We start from the raw sequence: 24,073 nt of genomic DNA on the forward strand, positions 1-24,073 counted from the left end.
TATCTTTATGTCATATTGTTCTATGCATGTGACATCATAGACTGCAGTTGTCTTCTCATCCAGCAGTGACTGTGCAGAAACTTAAAGGGGAAGGCTAGTAACTGATCAGTGGGAATCAGTGGAAATGCTGGGAGATGATTGTTCCAATCCTTATGGGATTCATTCAAGAGTTCATTGTATATCTATTGTTGTGTGAAAATGATTTGCTTCAGAATGGTCTCATATTCACCCGTCCTTAACAGGTTAAGAGCATCACTTGAAATTTTACTGTATCCAATTTGCACATTATTCCATTCCATTCTTGATACATCATTTCAGAACTACATAAACTTTAAACTTGCAGTATTGATAGCAATGATTGCATAACACAGACATGTTTTGACGGGCCCTTACATCTAAGACCCTGTTCACACTATATAGCTGGCCTAAATTGCAGTACTTGTGTGGATGTCACATACAGTTACACAAGGGCAACACTACAGCATTTGAAAGAGTAAACACACGAAGCTATAAACTGGCAAGACAAATCAATAGGCTGTTACTTATATTACCAATGGGTTTAAATACCATGCTTAATTGCCAGCATATCAACCACCCTATACAAAGGGCTCATATTGCACGAAGCATCTGCCCTTCAAATCCATGCTCAGTGCCTTCATTGTCAATCAGGCTTGAGTGATCCAGTCCTTGTGAGTCGAGCCCTACGCTGCCGCCAGAGGTCACACACCGAGGTCGCCGCGGCAATTGGAGAAGCAAGGTCTTCCATGTGCGCCGCTCCTTCCAAGGTGCACACGTCGGGAGGACATATTTTCTGTCGGGCTCGTTGCCGTCGGGCGCGTGCCAGTTCAATCGGGCGTGGGAGGAGACGATGTGAGAAAGAGTCCTGTCTCTCGCGATGTCCTCTTCTCGAGTGTCGCATAGAAACAGCGGGATGATGTGTTTCTTCGTCTGTCTCTCCGCATCTAAGCACTGGGACATCTCAAACGTCATGAACCTTTAGGGGTCAGAGAGAGACACATGTATGAGGTAAATGCGGCACGAGAAACTGGTTGAAACAAAACCAGAAAATTAATACAGATGAAGTCCTGGATTGGACATTCTAGTATGTAATTCTCTGAAATTCTATGTTTTCCTTTATTCTTTATTCTGGGGAATAAAATGTGTGTGTTCTATGAAACAAGGACGCTACAGATGAAAGCAGCTACCTATGCTGCAAAAGTGGAAATTTTCATGGTGAAGAAAATTTTGTTTTTACTTAGCGATATGAAATTAATGCAAAATAAAAGCACACTAATTTATTTCTTGCTGTATGTAATATCATTTCATAATTTGATTCCATAAATCAAAAACATGTACTAGTAAATGTCATGTAACCTGCCCAGCACGAAAAAAAAAAAAAAATAATACTCCCCCTGCCTCAAATTTCCACTTTCATCGTTGTTGCGTATTAAAGCAGGGATCCTTTGTATAATGGAAAACTGACGTATTTGACATTTGACATGCTATCGACATACCTGTGTTGCACATAATCCGGAGAGAGGAGAATAATGCATCGCCGGCTGCTTTGTAAGGAACGCGATATCTCATCCGCGATTGCTGAAAGGAAGGAATTTGAAGAAAGAATTAAGGTTCAATAAATCCTTTAACACATACTGACAACAAAACAAAAGACAAAAGAATCACTCAGTTGTCAAGTACATGTATACAGTATAACTTAGTGAAGTGATATTAAAACTAACACAATTATTTGAGTGATATTAAGCACTTTGTAATGTAACAATGAGATTGATCATTTAGCAATCATAATTGAAAATGCAGGAGATGACCATTATGACCTGTTGTCTGATTTTTGGATGATGGAGAAACAAGATATATGGGCTCTTAAATAAATAAGGCAAAAATATGTGAGTGAAAAGAGATAATTGTATAATTGTAAAGAGCATACAATTCAAAGAGGCTTCTTATTATCTCATAGAAGGTCATAAGCCTGAATTCTTCATCTCAACCAAAACTATACAATATCCCTTTAACCCTAACTAGGCCGAGCTATTTCGGTAGATGATAGAGCGCGATCGCAACAAAAATTAGCACACACACTGCCTGTGACATAATCTAAAAGATGGTAAAATTGATTTTTTTTAAAAATCATCATTTATGCTACTTCATGCATAATGATGCATGAACATCACAAATCTGCTAAAACTCACTAAATAAAGCTAAAAACAGGCACATGTTTGTGCTAATATTCTTTCTAGTGTCCTTAGCAAATGTAGATGAAAAAAAAATTGTGCCATCAGAAAAATTTCCTTCGTATTTTGTTTTTTGAATTTCTTCATATTTCTGTTTTTTCTACTTTTTGTTTTTCATTGTCTTTTCAATGAAATTTGTCCGTGTCATTGTGCGGAATGTAAAAATATGTTATTAATTGATTTTCATCAATAAAACCCCCAAATAATCATGTTTTTATGAAATATGACTGTATAAGCACAGTTTGCATTGAAATTGTACAAGAATTCACGTCTTTGATCAATTTTGGGACATATTTGTGCGTAACTTCTAAACCGCGTGCCCGGGCGTGCCAAATTTGGTGTCAAAAGATGCGAGAGACTCGAAAGAAAAAAGTCATGAAACACTGCGGCGACAGCTTTTTGCGTTGGCGATACATCCCCTGGAATGTCCAGGGGGGGGCCTCCAAGCCCCCCCCCCCGGCCTAGTTAGGGTTACGGGAGCAGACAGTTGTTTCAAAACTCACCTTCACCAAAATCAAATGTCCTATCCTCCATGCTGACACTGTATCCTAACCCACTGAGCTTCTCATAAAGATACATAGCATGGCGCCGGTCACTGTTGGTCCTCGAATACGAGATGTAGGCATCGTACAACTTTCCATCTGAAATATTGCGGGATGAAGGGGGAGTGGGTAGGTAACAGAGAAAGGGAAGTATAAGCAAAGGTATGGGTCAGTTATGAACTTCAGAATCTGAAGGAATTTTCATATAATATTCCACTCGCAACACTATCATGGTGGAAATCATTGAGGAAAAAGAAAAAAAAATTCCTATGGTAGGTTTATCTCACAAGCATTATCTTCTGTACACCAAAATGCATGTAGCTCAGATTAGGCTGCTGTTGTGTACAATCACAGATGCTATAGAATGTGACTGTGGTCCGCACTGATACTTGACTATGGCACATAAATGTCAACTATTTTTCATGAAAGGCAAATGGTTGTACATAGTATTGCGGTACAGACTTGCATGAATACGATTAGTTGGAATTGTTGACTCAAGTGCAGGCTTGTACATGTAACCATTGCGTGTGCATGACAAAGGTATATGTACAGAGACTCCAACTCTCCCGCTATCGACGGGAGATCTCCCGCCGAAAGCCCATTGTTGCAAAATCTCACGTTCTCCTGCTTGAGATTTAATTTCTCCCGCCCTGGCTCAGTGTCTCCGCTTGAAATGAATTCTTACTTATTGCCATCATATGTTGAAAAATAAGCCTTAGATAGCACAAGAGAGCATCTAGAACTCTAGCGCTCCCAGGGCCCTTAAGCGGGCCCTGGACCCCGGCTGCAAGGAACTTTACGCTTCATGATCATGATGTGTGCGCGAAGCGCACATCAACTTTGAGTTTCCCGTTTGCTAGGGGGTTTCAGGCAGGGGAATCTCCAGATCAGAAGGTACTTGGGGTTGGAGTCTCTGTATGTAGCAGCATTTTATGACATCAAAGGTGTGCAATGGTGAAAAACTATGAGCTGATCATAAGCCTATCATGGGGTTCACAGTGAATGAAATGACTAATCATATGAATTAGCCTGCCATATCCAAAATTGATTAACAAATATGGCATGTTAAATAGCGATGGCATGCAGTAGTAATTTCAACTGCCTGTCATGTGATGAGCAATCACCCAATTGCATGCTAGAATCTTTACACATGTTGTATAATACAAACAATTAAACACAGGTTCAGTGAGTCATATTTCACATCCATCACAATCACTCTCCCCATTACCCTGCTGACAATTTTCAGTTCCACAAAACTGATGGCATGTTTATTACCTTCCATTTCATGCTTGCCAAATTTTTCCTTGTAGGCCAGCTGGATGTCGATTTTGACTGCCTGGTAGAGCAGGGCTATCAGGGCCAGGAGGACTACAAGCAGAAAAACTGCAAAGATTTGCAGTGGAACCTCTTCATCAGGCCGGAATTCTAATTTGGGGAGAAGTCATATAAAAAGAACACACATTCTTTCTTGAAGAGTTGATATTTTGTAATGTTAAGTAAAAAAAAACAAAAAAAATAATAAATGTAATGTAGCAGGCGTGATAATCATGAAAATCTCTTTTCCAAAGATGAAAAATATTGATTTTATTAATCAAACATCCCCTAAATCAGTTATTTTCATTAAAAAGATAAAAAGAATTTTTCACATACTTTCATCTGATCTGTTTGACTCTTGACCCTGTAAAAAATGGATCAATGAGGGTAGTGCCACCAAAACCTGACGCTACCTTTTCATACCCATTATACACCTGCCTCTGTACAAAACTTAAACAAACAAAAAAACAAGAATAATAATAATAATGATAATAATCCTGCAATTATGTACCTTATAGTAGAGCACACATATGGTATCAAAGGCAAACGTCCTGAAATTCATGCAAGTTGCAGTGTTCATCTGGTCAGGGTAATGATTAGTCTGGTTTCCAGACCCTTTGCCACATGTTTTGGAATTCAAAGGCAAAGTAGTACAAAATATGCGAAAATTAATGTACTGCCAAAATTTCTGCATTAACAGTATCTTCATTTTGCCTACAAACGTTAGACTACTATTAAAGATGTTATCATCAATATATGTACATATATACAGTACAGGCCAAAAGTTTGGGGCCACCCTCAGATTAAAAGAAAATCATACAAAACACTGCATGCTGCATTCATTCAAATGTATTGACACTGAATTGGCTATGGCAGTTCCATTACATCACACAAGTATGTTTCAAACCGGTTTTGAGTGCACTTCTGTGAACCCCAGTCGGTTTTCATAATATATTCAAATTTTATGCATATCCTTAAAGCAAAGGTTCCCACTAGGCAATTTGTTACCGATTACCGATATTGCCAGATATTACCGGTAATATCACACCAACATTTGACTGAGATCAAATACTACCAATATACCATGTTGCTACCCAAATGATATCAGTATTACCTGTGTAATAATGAAAGTGTTATAAATTCCTTATTTTTTTTTATTTTGAGGATAAGGATAAGATCTAATGATCCTCGAGGTCGACAGAATCTGTTTCTGATGAGGAAAACAATTGAAAAACGGTGCACCTCGTATCGCAATGTTCATGTCCGAAATATAACTGTTACCACCCTTACCGAGTTACAACAGAGTGATGGGGTAATGTTGAATGGCTTTAATTGGTTAAAACATTTAGGAACTTGAGTAATAACAGTAATCTTTAGTAATATAATAGTATAGTAATGGTAATAATTTTGAATAGCAATTCCAGCGACATTTTAAAGTCCCCCACTAAATACTGTCATCATCATGTTGAATCAAACATTTTACCGAGTATTTGGGTAACAACATGGTAACATTGGTAATATTAGTCTTAGTCAAATTTTGGTGTGATATTATTACCGGTAATATCAGGTAATATCGGTAATCAGTAACAGATTGCCCAGTGGAACCTTTGCTTTAAAGATATGCATAAAATTTGAATATAATTATGAAAACCGACAGGGGTACACAGAAGTGCACTCAAAACTGGTTGGAAACATACTTGTGTGATGTAATGGAACTGCCATAGCCAATTCAGTGTCAATACATTTGAATGAATGCAGCATGCAGTGTTTTGTATGATTTTCTTTTAAATCTGAGGGTGGCCCCAAACTTTTGGCCTGTACTGTAGGCTGCTAGTATTTTCAAATATACACCTACCCAACAACTGTGAATGGAATCTGCCAGGTTACACACAAGCAATGTCACGCTGTGGCAGCTGGAAGAATATGATGCTACCGAATACAAATAAATGCAGTGCTAATGTGAATGGAAAAAACACTGGTCAGATCACAAAAAGTCACACAAAATCTGCTCAAACTTATGAGGTAGTCTCACTATACCTCGTAGGAGCCATAGAACCTCGACTGCTGCATCCCCTGAATAGATATTGCCACAATGCACACTGTAATTCCCATACTGAGCATCCGTCACGTTGGATATTGTGATGCAGCTGCCTTTAGACGTCCTGTTGTTGTAACTGGAAAGACAAAGTACAGAGAGTCACAAAATTTTTGTTGCAGATGTTGTACATCACAGTAAAGTTCAGCTTTCTAAAAAAATTGTTTATTACATGATGCAAATATTTGGTACCCTGAGGTACCAAATGAAAATTCGCCATTCTGTTGAATCATTAATTTTTTTAAATTTTTTTTTCAGCGTTGTACCTTGGGTTACCGAAAATGTGCAAAAATATTTTTAGTAATATTTTACACAAAAATTTTTTCTTGTCTGTGATTATGTAACAATAAATGTTGCAAGTAATAACTTTTCTTTCCCGTTCTTTCATTTACATGCTCTGTACTTACAGTTGTAATCTTTACTGTTTAAAAGTTGACATGGAAGGAAATCGGCATTTGGATCGTTATCGCCATGCCGATTTATTGCCGGCACTGATGATGATGAGAAAATAGTCACCATGACAACATTGCACAACTGTATGATAATGGACACGAGATGGCGCTACACAATGCCAGACCCTGGGTTTCAACAGTACCCCCAGTGTACGGCATGCCGAATCATTTATTAGATATCATGCATATATATATATATATATATATATATATATATATATATACATATATATATGTATATACATATATATATTTTTTAAGACAAATGAGAGAGAAAGGATAATATTACTGTATGAGCTGAAATTTTCGCGTACAGATATTTTCGCGAATTGCTACTTGGAGGACATTTTCGTGTGTTGTTGATTTCGCGGTTGCGAGGGTCTAACTGAACTTAGCTATTCACGCATTGTTATTTTCGCAGTTCAAAAGCGATTCGCGAAATTCGCAAAAATAAACCACGGCAAAAATTTCAGCTCGTACAGTACTCCATAGTGCATGAAGCAAGGTGTGGCCAGGGAGATGCTAGAGAAGGAGAGACAACTACTGCTCTCCTTTGAAGTCATGCGCGGCACCGCCGAGAAGTTATGCGTTCAACTACAGGTGTTGCCCATGTGCTTTGACAAAAGAGAGCATCAATAATCGGGACTAGCGCTCTCACATCTAGAAATACTTGCCCCTACTGCAATTCGCTCTCTCTTTCAATGTGACGGCAACAATGAATTTGTGTACCTTGAATTGGAGCAGCGAATCAAAATGTAGTGTAAAACTTACAATTTTAACAGTAAACAGTTTAAAAGCATGCTGGAACATGCTTTAGCTGAGTACTTTATTTGAAAGATCAAAATATACCAGACTAAAAGATAGAAAATGTGCGCATTATAGAAAAATATTAGGTTTTTAAGAGGGCCTAGTTTTCATTTCATTTGATTTGCACATTACGAAGAAACTAGAAATACATGTTTATAACATTGAATTCTTTCCTAAACTATTCTCAATCAATTCGAGTATTTCATTAAAAATTTTATTGTGAAATAAAGCTTGTAATTCAACGAGAGGTGAAATGCGTTCTTCGTCTCCGAACTTCGTCTCGCAATTAGAGCGGTGCCTGGCATGACTTCAAAACGTAGTGGAATGCTAGACATCCCATTGTAACCAATCCCAAACATGTGTTTGCATGAATTACGAAGAGTTGCCTCTCCATCTCTGTAGATTACTAACACCACCCTGGTGTGGCAAATATCAGGCACACGACAATGATACACTGCCACATGCTCCGTGGCTTCCTATCTACGACAGCAATAATAACTAGAGAAGCACTCTGAGAGTGCAGACCTCCGCCAAGCATGCAGCTCATTTCCACTACTGATCTTGTTCTTCCATATCAGTGATTTCCACCCATACGTACTTATATAGCATTGTGTGCTGAAAGTCGCCCGATTTCCCAATATAGAAGCCTTTGTTACGTTATAAACCCTCAGCTGTACGGCGCGCCTCGCCCTAGCAGAAACTAGAGCACGCACTTTAGTGCGCGCATTCAAACCTCAAATATGCGCAGCCTGAACTCCCAAGTTCATTGACCCTATACCTGGCAAAATATAAAAAATCCTTCATAAATTCCAAAAAAATTCTCGGATCACTACCAAAAGTTAATCGTTTGTCACTTGTGTCATTCTCAACCTTTCCTGCAAGTTTCATCTCAATCCGTTAACTACTTTTTGAGTTATCTTGCACACGGACAAACAAACAAACGAACGAACAAACCAACGGTAATGAAACATAACCTCCTCCCTTGGCAGAGGTAATAAATGGAGAATTATCATTGTCATCACAGATGACAAAATGATGTACAAACTTGGTTGGTGTTCTTCCACTCTCTAGAATGCTCCTTAAAGGAATAATGAGATTGCATTTGGCAATATTGTGGGTACCGCAAAGTTTAACATTAGTTAATTATGCAACATATTACCAACATGTTCTGCAACAACATGGGACCTAAAGCAGATTTAGACTAATAGTAATAGTAAGCTTGCTATTAGCAGGGAGGTGGTATAACTGTACCTCAATGCTATGAGGTTGAATACTTGATTTCTCAGTACAGATGCCAAAAACTTCAACCCTGATCATCTCTTTCACATAAGATTCTCCTTCCTGGATCCCTTTGTTAACCTGTTCCATATGGGAACCTTGTGGCCTGTGTACTAAGTCTATGGGGATTTTAGAATTCAGTATGGAACGGGTTAACTGAAAACTCTGATCACTAGGTGATGTTCCTGTGGTATGAGTTTCATGGTCACAGCTCAAAGATGTCGAAAGCTACTGAGAGCACACCTAGATATTGCAAGTATGGTGCTTGTCAGGTACAGTTCATTGACCTTTGACCTTGTCAGACTTTACCAATATTCAAAGTTAACTGGCATCTTTAGGTGATGTATCTATGGTGTCCATTTGGTGGTCATAGCTCATACACAGCTGTTGAAAGATACTAACAGCAGGAAACACCACAATACCATGAATACAGTGCTTATCATGTAAAATTCATCGACCCTTTGATCTTTTACCTTGTTTGATATGACCAATATTTGAACTCGACTGGCATTTTTAGGTGATAACTCTGGTGTGAATTTGGAGGTCATATCTCAAAGCTGTGGAAAGTTATTGAGGGTATACCACAATACTATGATCGAGTACTGTGAATTAGAAAAAAGTTCAAGTTCATTGACCTTTTGACCTTTGAACTTATTGGACTTTACCCATATTTGAATTTGACCAGCATTTATAGGTTATGTGTCTGTGGTGTGAGTTTGGTAGTCTACCTCAAAGCTGCGGAAAATCATTGAGTATACACCAAATTGTTGCCACTGTCGACACCGATGGAGACAATGGAAAAGTGACATCAGTGTCTCGCTTCTGTATGCGGGCGAGACAAAGCCACACCCTAATTTGACTAATTTATGCAAATTATTGTTCTTTTGTTTAAACCTTCCAAATTATTCACGTAAAACTTGAAAATAATGTCTTTCTAGGAATAAACCTGCAATAGACCAAGTGAGAAACTGTCCCCACTTGGGACAAATACCTAATTTGCATGATTTATGCAATTTAGTACTAACACTGGGGTAAATTTTAAACAAACTTTTTTCTACTCAAGCACTAGATATTGCAGTGATTATCCAGCTAAGCAAGAATATTTGTTTGGGGTCAAAAGGGAAAGATTCAACCATAGAAATACCTTGTCTCCTTGCAAAATCTCCACGATAATATGGCTGGCACCACATTTTAAAAGGGGGGGGGGGGCAGTTTATATTTCTGCTGCCACTTCCGGGCTTCATCAGCTAAAAGGCAAAAGAAACAAGGCAAGTGCCATAATGTGTCTCGCCCATTCGCGTACAAGAAATTGTACACGAATGTGATATAACAGATTAAAAAAAAGAGATATAACAGATAAAAAAAGAGATATAACAGATAAAAAAAGAGATATAACCAATAAAAAGAGATATAAAAGGGTTAAAATTCATGGAAAAAAAGAAACGTGCCATTAAAACTGAACATTGAGCCCTTAAAGTTCCTTGACCCCTGCCTGTGACCTTTGACCTTGTGGTGACCATCCACTCCCCAAGGGACATCTACCATCAAAGTTTGGTCACAAATGGAGTTATGGATCAAAAGTTATGACCCATACTAGAAACGCGCCATAAAAACTTAACATTGGGCTCTTAAAGTTTGTTGACCCCTGCCTGTGACCTTTGACCTTGTGGTGACCATCCACTCCCAATGGGACATCTACCATCCAAGTTTGGTAACAAACAGACCTATGGATCAAAAGTTATGACCCATACCGGTAATAGAATTGCGCCATAAAAACTTAACATTGGGCTCTAAAAGTTCGTTGACCCCTGCCTGTTACCTTTGACCTAGTGGTGACCATCCACTTCCCAAGGGACATCTACCATCCAAGTTTGGTCACAAATGGAGTTATGGATCAAAAGTTATGACCCATACTAGAAACGAGCCATGAAAACTTAACATTGGGCTCTAAAAGTTTGCTGACCCCTGCCTGTTACCTTTGACCTTGTGATGACCATCCACTCCCCAAGGGACATCTACCATCCAAGTTTGGTCACAAATGGAGTTATGGATCAAAAGTTATGACCAATAATAGAAACGCGCCATAAAAAGTTAACATTGGGCCCTAAAGTTCATTGACCCCTGCCTGTGAACTTTGACCTTGAGGTGATCTTCATATAAGGCAAAATGTGAAACTTTGTATGACCCCTCCTCCCTCGAAGTTTGATTGCAATTGAAGCCCAGAGTAAAGAGTTATTGAAGTTTTTGTAGCATTACGGACAGACGACGGACGGACGGACGGACGGACGGACGGACGGACGGACAGACAGACGCCGCAGGCGATCCCTTAGTCTCCCCTCACCTCCGGTGGGCTCGACAAAAAACAAGGGGGATCTTCAGGGCAGCTTTCTAGTGCCCCGAACAGGGTAAAAAAAAAAGTGTGAGTGTGGGGGGTGGGGGGGGGGGGGGGTATACTCTTCTGGGTCACTGTATACTTATGGATACCCACATATTGTTTTATCTTGGTAATTTGAAGTTACTGAGTAGTTAATTGTGCATTTCTCATCTAGTTGATATGAAGTTTTTTTCTTCCAAGACAATCTTTTTTTTTCAATCATCCTACTCAAGACGTATCAAACAGACTGCTACTTTGCACACCTTGGACAAGAAATTTTTAACCCGTTCCTTCTGCAATTCTTTGAGTGTCTTAAATGCCCCAAAACGAGATTCTTTTTGCGGGTCGACAGAGAATGGACAGGTTGGTAATCCTGCTCAGCAAAAGCAGTCCAGCGGTACATGTATCCCCTTTCCACGACCAATTACATGTGCCACCGAACAATGAAAATATCGATCGAGTGCAAGGTATGAATGGAGTGTGCGCTGATGGGCTCACAGACTCTTTTGTTCTATATAGGATGACTGGGGTCAGCGAACACAAAAATCTACTTGGGCTCAGCGCCGATCGTTTATGTACATGTTCATACAAGTTTTATAGCAAAGCAGGCGGAAACTAAATCAGAAAAACGGTAATAATGCTGTGATATACACATTTTTCCAACAGAAAGAGAACATATGGTGATAGAAAGAACTCTTATCTTTTTATCAAACCCATTTTTCTGGGCATTTCGACACAAAGAAACATGAATTTAGGCCACGAAAGAAGGCACTCTTATCTACATCTTGGGAACCTGGTATACCAGGTTCCCGTACATCAGTTACTCCCACGGGAACCTTGTATGCCAGGTTCCCGTAAGGAACAGATTAATATTCCTTAATAAAGATTTCATGAAAGTCACATCTTCTTTTTTTAACCACAAATACCAGTGTATGACAAATTCTTTGAAACAGGTGTCAGAGGCAGGCGACAAATGGCTGATAAAGTTGTGGATGCCCATAGGACAGCATAATGAAATGCAGCTTACACTTTCTTCAAAATTTGTCCACTTTTGCTCAGTTTTTGCTAAATCTACTGACTGCATTGTCTCTTTGAAATGATCCTCACTCTTAGGTCCAATCAAGTAGAGAAAAGGGAAAATTCTGAAAGTGACAAGTCGATCACCTGAACTTCTCCAGGGCTCTCTCGTCTTCTGGTACCAGTTCTATTTCATCATGAAACCAGTACATGTAGCCACTGTTGAGGGTATTGGTCTCCATTTGACACTCACAGCAAAAAGTGGCATTCCCACCCGGTGATACATCCTGATCAGTACAGCTGTCTTGCTTCACAATGGTTAGGGTTGTAGCTACAACATGGGAGAAAAAGAAGAAGGAAAAGAAAATGCATGCTCACCATAATTACTGCCCACACAGATGCCAGAATTCAAATACAGTAGTTCTGTGTTTACAGGGAGCAGAGTCGTAAATTCATGAAGCCACTGAGCACTGCAGCTTTTGAGACAGACAGGCACAAGCATCGTAGATACCACTATGTTCAAAATATTCCAGCCGAACATTTGTAGGTTATGTCAACACTTCAAAACAGTAAAAAAGCAGGCATTGACAACTCAACTTCTTTACATTGTCTTATCAAAGCTGACGAAAACATCTGACAACTGGCAACTTGTTTGCTATTCTCCAAACATTATGAAATGGGCTGTGTGGTAGCCCTGATCACAGACAGACACTCCATAACTTACATTTTGACTCTCTGGCCTGGAGTAATATTTGGTTTTCCTGTTGGCAATCGCCACAATCTGCATGGCACACAAAATATGTTTTGTCGTCTTCCTCTTCCAAGGGTTCTATGTTGAGCTTCGTGTTGCTGCAGCTCAGTTTGAACCTGCCCGTCGCGTTCAGGGGAATCAGGCTACCATTTTGACTGTGCTTGATGAACCAAGTTACCGGGCACTGATTGTCTACTTCACACACAAGTTCCTCGCTGGCGCCAATATTTTTATATTCTTCTCTTGTCGACGTTTGATCTGCAAAATACAAGCAAAGGGAATTATGGAAATGCTTCTCACCTTTCTGCACAAGAAGTACAAAGAAATAAGCCAATCTTTTGCCTCATGATGTTATAACCCAGATGTTGAATAAATAGGAAGTTGATTTACTATTCACAACAGAGGGTCCTAATACTTTTAAAGCACTATCATACGTGACTGCTCTGTTCTTTGCAGAAATTTTTAAGGGTTCACCATCGATTGTATGAGAAATGTTCCTTGTAATTGACAATGAAACATGAAATTTAATGACAATAAATCACCTGTAGACCGGGGGCCCAGAGCATTTATTCAGCTGAAAAGGATCACAGTTTTTGATGGTCTCATCATATAAGGATGTGGCCAAGGGTCAATAAAATGAATTGCTGGCAAGTCACATCCTGTACCGTAAGCCTAGGGGCCACAAAAAGGGACCCCGAAAAATGGATTTATTCAGCCGAAGGGGGTCACGGATAAAAGTTGGTGGATATTGTTCCTTTGGGTGTACTTATCTAGAAAACAGCAATGCCAGCTATTTTTTCCTGTACGGGGCCCCAGACAGTAGCCCCAAAGGGCCCCACAAATATGGTGTTATTCAGCTGAAAAGGGTCACGGCTAATTTCTTTTGCAATGGAAGTAGTTCCCATCAGAGATATCCAAAACACCAATGCCAGCTATTTTATCCTGTACGGGGCCCCAGACAGTAGCCCCAAAGGGCCCCACCCCCCATAGGCCCTACGTACAAACACACACAAACATTGATTTTATTCAGTTAAAAAGAGTCACGGCTAATTTCTTTTGCAATGGAAGGAGTACCAATCAGAGATATCCAAAACACCAAAGCCAGCTATTTTATCCTGCACGGGGCCCCAGACAGTAGCCCCAAAGTGCCCCACCCCCTATAAGCCCTACGTACAAACACACACACACACATTGACTTTATTCAGCTGATAAGAGTAACGGCTAATTTCATTTGCAATGGAAGTAGTACCATCAGAGATATACTAACACCAAAGCCAGCTATTTTATCCTGTAAGGGGCCCCAGACAGTAGCCCCAAAGTGCCCCCCCCCCCCCCCCCACACACACACATACTAACACAATAGTTTCATTCAGCTGAAAAGGGTCACGGCTAATTTCTTTTGCAATGGAAGTAGTACCCATCAGAGAAATCCAAAATACCAAAGCCAGTCATTTTATCCTGCACGGGGCCCCAGACAGTAGCCCCATATTGCCCCCTTACCCCCCCCCCCCCCCCCCCACACACACACACATTGATTTTATTCAGCTGAAAAGGGTCACGGCTACTTACTTTTGCAATCGGAAGTAGTACTCATCAGAGATATCCAAAGCACTAAAGCCAGTTATTTTATCCTGTATGGGGCCCCAGACCGTAGCTCCAAAGTGCCCCCTACACACACACACACACACACACACACACACACACACATTGGTTTCATTCAGCCGAAAAGGGTCACGGCTAATTTCTTTTGCAATGGAAGTAGTACCCATCGGATATCCAAATTACCAAAGTCAGATATTTTATCCTGCACGGGGCCCCAGACAGTAGCTCCAAAGTGTTTTGCTTTATTCTCTTTATTGTTTGCATCTCTTCTTCTTCTTAAATATGCGCTCCATCGTCTTCATTTTCGCGACAACGACAACGTCCTCCTCATCATCATCAGTTTTGCTGTTCTGGCAAACATTTTCAAGCGTATCGGCTACGTTCGATTTTAGAGCGACGAATGCGCTTGTGGAAGACATGCGTAATTGAATCTGGGAAAGCGTAGGAACAGCGTAGCTAAAACGGCCAATAGCGTTATCGAAGCAGGAATGAAGCGTCGTAGGAACAGGCCTTGATTTTATACGAGAGTAGAGAACTTAGTGAGAGCGTCGTTAAAGCGGGAAGGTCGTGCTTTGATCAAGAAAGCGGCGCAGCAGCGGGACCATGTCGTCGGTGTCTAGTTTAGACTACTTCCCGTTCCTGTGCCGCTGTTACTACGGTCAGAAAAACCTGGAATTGTTACGCTCATCCCGCGCTATTTACGCTGTCACTGCTCTCTCCCCGTTTGAGCTACGATTCAAAATAGGTCAATCTTGATGGGGAGATGGGGAAGAAATTTTGAACCAGTTAAAAATTTCTTCCCGATCTGTAAAATTGCCAGATCCAACCCCATCACCCAAACGCTGCTGGTACGATGCTCCCGGTCCCCGTACACTTTTGCCGCTCTCTCCCGATCTGACAGATTGAATAGATCGGGATGCAGATCTTGATAGTGGAATTACATGTGGGGACACTAATACGAACACTCCGTGGGGCCCCGTTCAGTATATAACTGGTTTCGGTGTTTTTTGATACCTCGTTGAGTACTACTTCCATTGCAAAAGAAATTATAGCAGTGATTCTTTTCACTTAGAATAAAATAATACGGGAGCACTTTCCAGCTACTGGCTGGGGGCCCCTGAAAGACTAAAAATAACTGGATGGGTTTGTGTTTTACGTATCTCACTTCTCAGCTGTTAATTCCACTGCCAAGGAAAATAGGCATACATGACTCTTTTCACCTAAAAACACTTAATTCATATGGGGTGGGAATACCTTGGGGCTATACCTGTCAAGGGCCCTGCATCCGGGCCAATTTCGCACCTCTTTTAATCGAATTTTTTTAATGTTGAATCAAATTTAGCAAAAATTTCGCCTAGATGACATAGTAGTTTAATGTCATAATCTCTTCATTCAAATTCATTTTGAAACATTCACATTACCTCTAACCTTATTCTAAATAACACTTTTTCAACTGAAATCCATATATAAGACAAACACCATTCCACTATCCGTTCATTCATAAATTCATAATGATATAGTCACGTGATCACATGCTGCGCTCGTTCATTCAAATTGATTTCTGGCCATCTAATTTAACATGTTCTGCAGTCAATTACACAGATATGTTCATGCTTGACCTCTTTCCTTATTTTCTTTCATCGTAGTTATTGTTTTGTAAGCATCATAGCATTTCATGTTTTCGTATTCGTTTAAGAGATTTTGACACCAGTTTTGTTTTTGTTTTTGTTTTTTTAACGCGCTTTTTGAATCCGAAGAAGTAAGAAGCCACAAATTATCTGGCCGTTACGAGCGCTTTATTACGAGCGGTCGGCCAGTTCAGGAAGTCAAGGTTATGATCCTCAAATGTTTTTTTTTTTTTTTTTTTTTTTTTATAATTCTTTCTATGTCTTCTAGAGATATACGTCTGTATCTATTGTGCTGTCATAACTATAAAATATGAAGTTAATCTGCATTACTGGTACACGTATAGGCCTATAATGACATGTATATGAAAGAGAAGGAGCGTTACCAGTCTGGTTACAGAACAACCAAATCCAGTTATACTAGATAAGAAATATAATACTTTTACTGCTTTATAACAGTAGTTATGAAACGAAAACACACATAGAAAGACACGTTAAAATGATCTGAGACAAAGAAATAGCATGATTTGAATTTGAATGAACACGTTTGGAATTTGACTGTCTTTCGCGAAATTTAATGACTGAAATACCTTTCTCATCAAGTCAAGGCGAATCTGAATGAACGTAGGGTACTAGCCAATTTGAATACCCATTTTACGAATTCGAACCTTCTATCAAATGAACCGACAAAAGTGCGAAATTGGCTGGGAAAACCTAACTGGCTTTGATGTTTTGGGTATCTATGATGTAAACTAAGGCCTTCTTCGATTGTAAAAGAAAAACAACTATGACTCTTTTCAGCTAAATGATGTCATAATAATTATGTGGGGGAGGGGCACTATATGGCTACTGTACCGGGCCCAGTACAGTATGCAAATGAAGATGAAATGACTGGTTTTCGTAATATGGTCATCTCGGTTGTGCACTATACAGAAGTATGCTTCCTTTGCAAATTTCTTGGGTGTTTTGCTTCTGTAACCTATAGGACCCCGTATACAGGATAAGATGACTTGCTTTGGTGTTTGTGATATCTCTGTTCAGTAGGCCCTGATATTTACGTTACAAAAGAATTTGTAAAACCATTTAGAATTTTCAGCTGATTCACAGTACATGTACAATGGATGGGACACTGTGGAGCTACTGTCTGGGGCTCTGTACAGGATAAAATAACTGGCCTTGGTGTGTTAAATATCTCTGATAGGTCCTTCTTCCAGTGCAAAAGAAATTACCCGTGTTTGGGGCTAAACTGTCTGGGGCCCCGTATAGGATAAAGTAACTGGCTTTGGTATTTTGGATATCTCTGATGGGTACTACTTCCATTGCAAAAGAAATTAGCCGTGACCCTTTTCAGCTGAATGAAACTAATGTGTGTGTGTGTGTGTGAGGGTGTGTGTGTGTGTGTATGTGTGCGTATGTGGAGAGGGGGGGGGGGGCACTTTGGGGCTACTGTCTGGGGCCCTGTACAGGAAAACATAACTGGCTTTGGTGCTTTGGATATCTCTGATGGGTACTATATACTTCCATTGCAAAAGAAATTAGCTGTGACCCTTTTTGGCTGAATGAAACTAATGTGAGTGTGTGTGTGTGTGTGTGTGTGTGTGTGTGTGTGTGTGTATAGGGGTGCACTTTGGGGCTACTGTCTGGGGCCCCGTACAGGATAAAATAACTGGCTTTAGTGTTTTGGATATCTCTGATGAGTATGCCTACTACTTCCGATTGCAAAAGAAAGTAGCCATGACCCTTTTCAGCTGAATAAAATCAATGTGTGTGTGTGTGTGTGGGGGGGGGGGGGCCGGGGGGGGGGGGGAGGAGCAATTTGGGGCTACTGACTGGGGCCCTGTGCAGGATAAAATAGCTGGCTTTGGTATTTTGGATATCTCTGATGGGTACTTTTCCATCGCCAAAGAAATTAGCCGTGACCCTTTTCAGCTGAATGAAACTAATGTGTGTGTGTGTGGGGGGGGGGGGGGGGGCACTTTGGGGCTACTGTCTGGGGCCCCGTACAGGATAAAATAACTGGCTTTAGTGTTTTGGATATCTCTGATGAGTATGCCTACTACTTCCGATTGCAAAGGAATGTAGCCATGACCCTTTTCAGCAGAATAAAATCAATGTGTGTGTGTGTGGGGGGGGGGGGGGGGGGGAGGGAGCGGTTTGGGGCTACTGACTGGGGCCCCGTACAGGATGAACTAGCTGACTTTGGTGTTTTGGATATCTCTGATGAGTACTTCTTAAATTGCCAAAGAAATTAGCCGTGACCCTTTTTAGCTGATTGAAACTAATGTGTATGTGTGTGTGTGTGTGTGTGTGTGCTGGGGGAGGGGGGGGGGCTCCTTTGGGGCTACTCTCCGGGGCCCCGTACTGGATAAAATAGCTAGCATTGGTGTTTTTGACATCTCTGATGGGTACTCCTTTTTTTGCAATAGAAATTAGCCGTGACTCTTCTCAGCTGCACGAATAAAATCAATGTTTGTGTGTGTTTGTACGTATGGCCTATGGGGGTGGGGCACTTTGGGGCTACTGCCTTGGACCCCGTGCAGGATAAAATAGCTGACATTGGTGTTTTGGATATCTCTGATGGGAACTACTTCCATTGCAAAAGAAATTAGCCGTGACTCGTTTCAACTGAATAAAATCAATGTTTGTGTGTGTTTGTACGTAGGGCCTCTGGGGGTGGGGCCTTTGGGGCTACTGTCTGGGGCCCCGTACAGGATAAAATAGCTGGCATTGGTGTTTGGGATATCTCTGATGGGAACTACTTCCATTGCAAAAGAAATTAGCCGTGACCCTTTACAGCTGAATAACACCATATTTGTGAGGCCCTTTGGGGCTACTGTCTGGGGCCCCGTACAGGATAAAATAGCTGGCATTGCTGTTTTCATGATAAGTACACCCAAAGGAACAATATCCACCAACTTTTATCCGTGACCCCCTTCGGCTGAATAAATCCATTTTTCGGGGTCCCTTTTTGTGGTCCCTAGGCTTACGGTACAGGATGTGACTTGCCAGCAATTCATTTTATTGACCCTTGGCCACATCCTTATACGATGAGACCATTTAAAAGTGTGACCCTTTTCAGCTGAATAAATCTTCTGGGCCCCCGGTCTACTGGGCAGTGTATAGCTACCAGTGTATTATGGCTCTCCAAACGCATTATGACCAACATCTACAACAACCACAAAATCAAGTGATGTGCATCTCTAAAACACACAATACAAATTGTCTATCCATCATTGCTAAAAATCATGTTGGCATTCTGAATCCTCTGAATTACTGCATGCCCACATCACATCACCAGGGATGCCAAGTTCAAAAAAATGTTATGAGTGAGATTTTCATGACTCGGCATCTCGGCATGCGAATGTGCGCGCGAGCGAGGGTGTGGGAGGGGTTTCCCACCCTGTGGCCTCCCACGGTAGGGAGCTTTTTCAATTTTTAGCTCTTAATGGTGCGATCAGGTGCATACTTAAGTGACTATTTTTTACTTAATTTGAAAGACAAAAGGGAAATATACCTTCATTTGCAACTATCACTTTAATCTTTTGAGCTATACTCATTATTATAGGCCCAAGTTGCAGACTTGGCCCGATGCGTGAGAAAAATGGGTGTCATGCGTGAGATCGTGAGATTGCCCTTAAATGCTTGAGTCTCACACAGAATGCGTGAGACTTGGTAGCTCTGCATCACTCAATAAACCTTCCTAATTACTTTAATCTCTTGACTTACATGTTTCCATTATATTCACACAGAAACCCAACTGAGTGTTGTGTCTTCTACAATAGCTGTTATGTTTATATTCATTACTATCTTATAAAAAATAACATTCTTTATAATTATCATTATCATAATTATCATTATCACAATCATCATCATCTTTATCATTGCTAAAACCTTTATTAGTTCGAGGCAAATTTCTAATGAACAAAAAATAAGAAGAAATGTTTTGGGGCTACATTCCCTCTTTAAAGCTTCATACATACTGTTGGACATATAAATGTAAAATGATAATTTCACAGCTTGGTATGTTCAAAGGTGTATTTTCTCTCATCTTTGATGAACTCTGAAAAGTAACAAGACCTAGCCATCATGGATAAATTTCCTTCTGACATATATTTTTTTAAAGATAGGAACCTGCATTAAATGTACTGTTTACCATTGGGAGCAGTGATTTTAAAAAAAAAATGTTCGAGGTATCTCATTTGATGCATATGTGTAGGTCACAAAGCTTCCTACCATATGAAAGTTTCCAATAAAGCCTAAAATATAAGAAGATATCACTATTTTTCTCGATAAACCATAACCATAACTGTAGACAATTCATTCTAGAAACAATTTTATCATAACTTTTGTTCACATTTTGCACATCTATTGATTATACTGATGAACATTTCTTTTTTTACATTGGTTGTTCCTTACTCACATTTTAGAACTACTTTGAAGCACTTAAGCTGGGGTTTTGTTTCATCTGTGAATTGTAAATAAAGCTATTAAAAGAGATATATTCACTTACTTAGGCATGGAACAGAATCAGGGCAGTATTTTCCAGAGGACACCACATGTACCAGGCCAGTCAAAACAAAGACTAAATAGAGTATAGAGGACCAGGAACTCATTCTCAGATCTGGAGTGTCACGTTTCATTATGACTTCTTGTTCCACAAAGCGTTCAAACTGTAATCACTGTGACCCATGAAAGGATCTTGAAAAACAAAAAGGAAGAACGAAAGGGCAATAACATTGGAAAGGTACACATTCGAGAGTAATGATAAGAGCATTATATAATACCATCATCTACATGGATTGTACATTTTGTTCAACTCTTTCTCCGATTGCATTCTAAAGAAGTATTTCAAAATATCTGACAAAAAAAAAGGTCATAATCCTGGGAGAGAATAGATGGCAAAAAAATGGTACAATATGAACAGATGGTTCATGCATTACTTTCATATAAGAACATGTGGACTCTATGAATTAAATCATATAGTCCATTGCAGCTTTTTCATTATATTCCACCATGTCACAGACCTTTGTCGGACATTGTCCTGAATGTAATTCCAGTATTGCATTTGGGCTTGAATTAAATCTACAAAGCCCAGCTCTTGAAGACAATGTTGTTTTCATGTATTTTGTTTGCAAATCTATACAATTTTACCTTCAGACTGTGATAATGAGACTGCTAAGATTATAGGCAGTAGAATCTCTGCGCCTGTCATTATGTTTTCACTTCATTTGTTCTAATGGGAGATGTACTAGACTGTATTATTTCCCCTTGTTGTATGGAAATTAACAAAAAAACAAACAAACAATCAACTGACTTTTTAGGTGCAAAAAATGAAGCAAACTTGGCAGGGATTTGTTTTCCTGATGGTATATTGCATATGACTGCTACATTTGTAGAGCAATTTCATTATAGAATTGTACATTGTACACTATTTTGTTAAAAATTTATGTCCATCCGAGCTAAAATAGCAATTCAATTTTTCAATGTTTTCTAAGTCCATTTATTACTTGCAGATCCACTACCTTGACCATGTAGAAACCATCTTTCCTTAAATTGTCTGAAAATCTATCTAGTAAGTATCAAATCATGAATTTGTAATCATGGATGTACCTACACAGGCCTATGTGCAGGTCCTTTAAAAACTAGATGCCTCCACTCTGCCTGTTTTATCAATCTCAAGTTGATTTTGTCATTTTCTCTCAGTCCCAGACCATATCCTTGGCTGCTTCTGTTTCAATTTTTGGTAATGGCACACTTTAAAATATCCTAATTCATTTCTACACATCAGTTTTAAAGACAAACAGTTTCATGCACTTCAAAAAGTCATAAAATCATGAAGTACCATTGCCAAGATGATTTTCAAAAATTAATGCTACTTGACATCTATAAGCACAGCTCTATCTTTACTCAAGAGAGCAATATTAAAGGAGGAGAGCACACAATTTGAGCCTTAAAAATTTTATCAAGTTCATAAACTTGTCATAAACTTGTCATAAACTTGTCATCATTTTTTTTTTTTTTTTTGCTCGCCGCCTAGTACGACGGGTAATGCCGCCAGTCTCAACTGCTGCTCATCTTTTTAACTGCCTCATTCTGCTCTGTAACTCGCGGCCTTTGATACGTAAACTTTATCTAGTCTCTCACATAGTCTCCCAATCCACTGAACACAATTACGTCATTTTGATTTCAACACTGACATCACTACAGTGCATGATAAATAATGTTTCTGAATTGGATTATGAACTCAGGTTCCTCACAAGACAAAAATCAGAAGAAGTGTTAATGACACCTTACGCGACTGATGAAAATAATGTTGATAAAACAGAGGGTATGAGGATATAAGCTTTATGGTAATTCACCATTAATTTTTTCTTTAAGAAATGTACAAAAACTAGGTTATATTGTCTGAGAACGTGCTCCTTGTTCATATGGAGAATAATATTATATATTCTACCTTTCCAACGTCTGTATTAGAAATGTGAGAAATTTCCCCCTCGATCGTTACAAGGGAATCGAACGCAATCTTCTTCTTTCGGAGATAATATTTAGACGAAAGGAATTGTTTGATTCTTAAGATTGTAAAGTGATATGAAATTCTGGAATTCGAGCCTGAATTTCAGTTAGCCTGTCAGTTATGAACCGTTAATAGGCTTAATTAATTTGTATATTCCATAGATATGGCGACAACTGGGAAATGAAGTCCCACATAACGCATATTATTCTTAGAGATGACGGGTCTTTGGTCCGCCGTCTGGTCTAAAACACACACGGTTGTTGATATCAAACATCTTGTCAATTTGTTTGTTTGTTTGGTTTTTCTTTTTTTTTTCTTCTTCTTCTTTTTTTGGTACTTCTTACATCTATTGGCAACGAAGTCTTGCGTAACGCAACATCGTCGTCCATATAGTCGGTTGGTCGTTGCCCTAGCTGCCTGATTAAACTTTTACATATTATTGTATAAAGCCTGGGTTTTGCACATGAACTCTCGATACCTTGCAAGTCAGGTTGTTTGGCCTGCCCCTTGTCTTTTGCTGTGCTATTTTTTTCATTTGGTACTCTGAAACACATGTCGTTGAAACGTAACAATTTGTCACCTTTATCACGCCAGGTGTTCACATAGGCCACTTTCGTTTGAGGCGTAATGTATGTACCATCCTGGCCTTAGTGAGAAAGATTATCAGCCATTCAAAAGTCAATTTGAAAAGTGAGAGTCAATGATGTATTAAATGTTTCATACGGTATCTTCTGGCGACGAAGCCCTACGTAACACTCCATCGTCATTCACAGTCGGCTGGTCGTTGCCCCAGCTGCATCATTAGACTATTAACATAGATTTACAGTATGAGGTCCTCGACTTTGCACATGAACTCTGAATACCTTGCACGTCATATATTTTGGTATATTAATTCTTGAAGATGTAGGTCCAATGTGCTTGTGTTTGCATACACAATGACATGACTCATGATAAGGAAATCCTATGTAACAATAGAACAATTTTTTATGTTACTGTTGTTAAACAATTGTTATTAAAAGCGGGTTTTAGGGCTATTTTAAAACTTGGCAGTGAATTACGTTAGCTATAACAGAAGTCAATGATTTTCGCCCCAACCGTCCTCCATACACTGTATAGCATCTTCCGACGGTCACATTCCTTGAAATTCTTTTTTCGTTATTGTTTGTACATCCAATTGCTTTATTTTCTTTTCTTTTCTCTTCCCGCCACCCACGAATGATAGCCTCCAAGCCGTTTAAACTGTTGGCTACATCCACAGACATTATAAAGACGCTCATCGTAATTTGCGTAAAAATAGACTCAATGATTCAGAGCTCGCGGGTCATTGCTCTACTCCCCTCGTTAATTTCAATGCTGTTTATTTGTTCTGAAACCTGAAGTAACAACTGGCGTGAGCACTGAAGAATCCCTTACGTCACAATCTTTTGAGTTTTGCCACCCCGGCTCCAAGAGT

At 39.6% G+C, this 24,073-nt stretch overlaps 1 protein-coding gene across 1 annotated transcript; it reads right to left on the reverse strand.

Annotated features, from left to right (window-relative positions):
* Positions 1–450: 450 nt before the first annotated feature.
* On the reverse strand, positions 451–20,853 carry LOC139716735 (interleukin-1 receptor accessory protein-like 1). Its single transcript, XM_071628266.1, has 8 exons — positions 20,617–20,853; positions 12,853–13,137; positions 12,276–12,459; positions 6,143–6,279; positions 4,067–4,216; positions 2,753–2,890; positions 1,515–1,596; positions 451–994 (listed from the first exon to the last, which is right to left on the reverse strand). The coding sequence occupies exons 1-8, from the start codon at positions 20,744–20,746 to the stop codon at positions 610–612; spliced, it is 1,491 nt and encodes a 496-aa protein (XP_071484367.1). The 5' UTR covers positions 20,747–20,853; the 3' UTR covers positions 451–609.
* Between the last annotated feature and the right edge of the window lie 3,220 nt (positions 20,854–24,073).

The sequence above is a fragment of the Diadema antillarum genome, unplaced genomic scaffold, assembly GCF_040938485.1.
Source record: "Diadema antillarum isolate AM-2024a unplaced genomic scaffold, OU_Dant_1.0 scf00000069, whole genome shotgun sequence".
NCBI classification, from domain to species: Eukaryota; Metazoa; Echinodermata; class Echinoidea; order Diadematoida; family Diadematidae; genus Diadema; species Diadema antillarum.

Excerpts from the sequence above, each read along its gene's own strand:
- LOC139716735 (XM_071628266.1), bottom strand. The coding sequence starts at position 20,746 with ATGAAACGTGACACTCCAGATCTGAGAATGAGTTCCTGGTCCTCTATA. Across the intron at positions 13,138-20,616 it reads TGATTCTGTTCCATGCCTAA|ATCAAACGTCGACAAGAGAA; the intron begins GTAAGTGAATAT and ends TGTATTTTGCAG. Across the intron at positions 6,280-12,275 it reads AGAGCCCTGGAGAAGTTCAG|TTACAACAACAGGACGTCTA; the intron begins GTGATCGACTTG and ends TTGTCTTTCCAG.